Source organism: Sinocyclocheilus rhinocerous, unplaced genomic scaffold (assembly GCF_001515625.1).
Source record: "Sinocyclocheilus rhinocerous isolate Xijiao unplaced genomic scaffold, SAMN03320098_v1.1 scaffold552, whole genome shotgun sequence".
Taxonomy (NCBI): domain Eukaryota; kingdom Metazoa; phylum Chordata; class Actinopteri; order Cypriniformes; family Cyprinidae; genus Sinocyclocheilus; species Sinocyclocheilus rhinocerous.
The window spans coordinates 320,341-323,169 of NW_015625574.1; the positions used below are offsets into that span (position 1 = coordinate 320,341).

Genomic DNA, 2,829 nt, shown 5'->3' on the forward strand with positions numbered 1-2,829 from the left:
TTAATTGTATTTATTTGTATGTATTTATCTAAGGTCTGTTTTTAAGTGCAAATAGGTTAGTCTAAGATTGTACATTACCAATCAAGCAATCGAATAACACAAATGGAAGTATGACAATTACAGTTTTTTCCCTGCTGAAATATAAAAAATATATTTTATATTTGTTTTCCAATCTCATTTTAAACATTTATATTTGGATAATAAGATTCAGTTGTGTGTCCAAAATTCAGTGATCGCGTTTGAGCAAAACTCAAAATCTAGTCCAAGATTGTGACATCTCTGAAGATGACATCCGTTTTAAGAATAACTCAGCATTTTATTGAAAGGATTCGTTGTTCTCATGAGCTTTGAGTTTGTATAATAGACTAAATAAACTGAATGTGAATCTAACTTTTTTTTTCTACAGTTCCTTCTCCAACAAACGTGAGTGTTGTTTGTCACAACTTTGTGAATGTCCTCTTCTGGAACTACAGTAACCCAACTGAACAGCTGAAATTCAGTGTAATGGTCAAACCTTATGTTAGGTATGTGTGTGTCAAAAGCAGCTGATCAAGAAAAAAAATACAATTTCAGAAAATGTGACATTACTTAATCACAATCACATTCCTTAATCTTTCTGTCCCATTTATCTCTAGTGCTTCCCAAACAGTTGACACCTCTCAGACGTACCTTGATATCAGCAGCTACAGCAGAGATGCGGATGACGATTACTTTGTGTTCGTGACGGCACATGATGGGCAAGAGAAATCAGAAAACGTCTCCATTAGATTCACCTACAGCAAAGACTATTTTAATGAGAACACACATAAATATAAATGTAAGTTTTCTGAGTATAACCTAATCATATGGATACAGTATTACTGTTTATTACAGTGTTTGCAAGGCATTGTTGATGATGAAACACTATTGATATTTCTCAGACATGTTAGGGCTTGCTTCCTATAAAACATTTGCGGTTTATTCAGCCCAAACCATTTAGTGTAGAGACTCAATTCAAACATTTAATTAGCCTTTCGGCCAAAGTATTCTTCAGTTTTTATGCATACGCGAGGGTCTGCGTACAGTGTGTGTGACGCAAATTTCGTCACCCGATTTCTGTAACTGCTTACTTTATATGCGCAGGTCACACATGCGCATTGACTTGGTTTTGCACTAATCAGTTGACCGCTGTTTCACAGTAGAAAATGAAACTGAAGAGACGGAAAAACAACAAAAAAGCAGAGACTGCAACAACTACAGATGCCCACATTGGCAAGCGCTTGTGTGAATGTGTTATAAGATAGCAGCCACTTTAGTTTAAAAGAGTACAAAGAGATTTTTATCGGTCACAGCTTCTGGAGAAACATAGCGCAGACACTGGACAAGGATGGAACAACAACAACAACAAAATAGCAGAGACTGCAGCAACAACTGATGCTTGAGGGGGTTTTGAGATGGTGGCAGCTGTAGTTTACAGGAATACAAAATATATTTTTATTGCTCATAACGTCTGGAGAAAAATAGAGCAGACGCTGGACAAAGATGAAGCTTTCTAGAGCACATCTACTGTCTGTGTTCGTGCATGCTCTCAAATGGAGTATACTTTGAAAGGCTATGTGTTACACGTTAGCGTACAAATACAAAAACCAAGTATACTCAGGGCTTGTACAGCAGCATTTCAATTAGCCTGAACCAAAGCCTAAAAGAAAATGAACTTCACTAAATCTTCAACTCTCATTCTGCTGCCTTTACGCACTGCTGCTGTTTCCTTCAGGAAATGCAAATCTATTTGGAGATTTGAATTTTAGTGTTGGAATTAATTTGCTTTAGTCTCAGGTGACTTTATTTTTATTTTTTTATTTTTTTTTCATTGTTATTTTGACTTTCTTAATGTAATATCGGCTTTTGCTTTTTTCAGGCTCTTTGAACTTTCCAGCTGTAAATACATCTGTCCACAAAGATGTGATTGAAGTGTCCTTTCAGCACATTTTCTTGCTTCATAAGCAAGACATACTGAATGAAGAATTTAAGTACACAATCACACATGATGAGGTTGGAAAAGCAGTCGCACAGACTCCTCCATGTCCTTATTCAAATGTTAGTCATGTTAGGATGTTGAACTGTTAAAATCACTCTGTTCTTTTCTTCTTCCACAGCAAAAGGTTTTATACTCATGTTTTGTGGAGGAGGAGCTGTGCACTGCAGAAATCCACTTCAACCAAAGCGTTGCTGGACAGTGTGTTGAGCTGAAGCTTGAAGGGATGATTGCTGGTATTCCTTCATATACCTACAGAAACGTTTGTGTCCCTCAGCAGACGCCTGAGACCGGTAAAACCATTATCAGTTGTCTTAATAATCGTCTTAATTTTTCTTATCATGCTATTAAGTGAAGGCAGTGTGTGAGAACGTCTCAGGTTACGTATGTAACCATGGTTCCCTGAGAAGGGAACGAGACACTGCGTCCTCTAGAGGTCGCTATGGGGAACACCTTCAGTGTGACCGGTGTCTGAAGCATATATCTAAAAACGACAATAACATTGGCCGGCGACAGCCTATTACGTCATTACCCTGCGCGATCACAGTATAAAAGGGCGCCGGGATAACACGTCATCCACTTCTTCATCTGACCCTTGCGTCCGCAGCATGGCAAGGAAACTAGAGGACGCAGTGTCTCGTTCCCTTCTCAGGAAACCATGGTTACATACGTAACCTGAGATGTTCCCTTTCGAGGGAACTTCGAACTGCGTCCTCTAGAGGTCGGTATGGGGAACGGTATACCCACACCACCATGCTGAGGGGAGTGCATGCCAAACCACAGGCGAGCACTAAGTACCAACTCTACCAAAGCTT

At 39.0% G+C, this 2,829-nt stretch overlaps 1 protein-coding gene across 1 annotated transcript in view; it reads left to right on the forward strand.

Annotated features, from left to right (window-relative positions):
* Nucleotides 1–396: 396 nt before the first annotated feature.
* Nucleotides 397–2,829, forward strand: part of LOC107751202 (uncharacterized) — a gene marked incomplete at its 5' end in the record, with an annotated part of 7,595 nt that continues 5,162 nt past the window's right edge. The window contains 4 exons of the mRNA XM_016566862.1: nt 397–524; nt 636–817; nt 1,898–2,031; nt 2,136–2,307. Coding sequence (XP_016422348.1) covers nt 397–524; nt 636–817; nt 1,898–2,031; nt 2,136–2,307 — 616 coding nt within the window. The remainder of the gene's footprint in view (nt 525–635; nt 818–1,897; nt 2,032–2,135; nt 2,308–2,829) is intronic.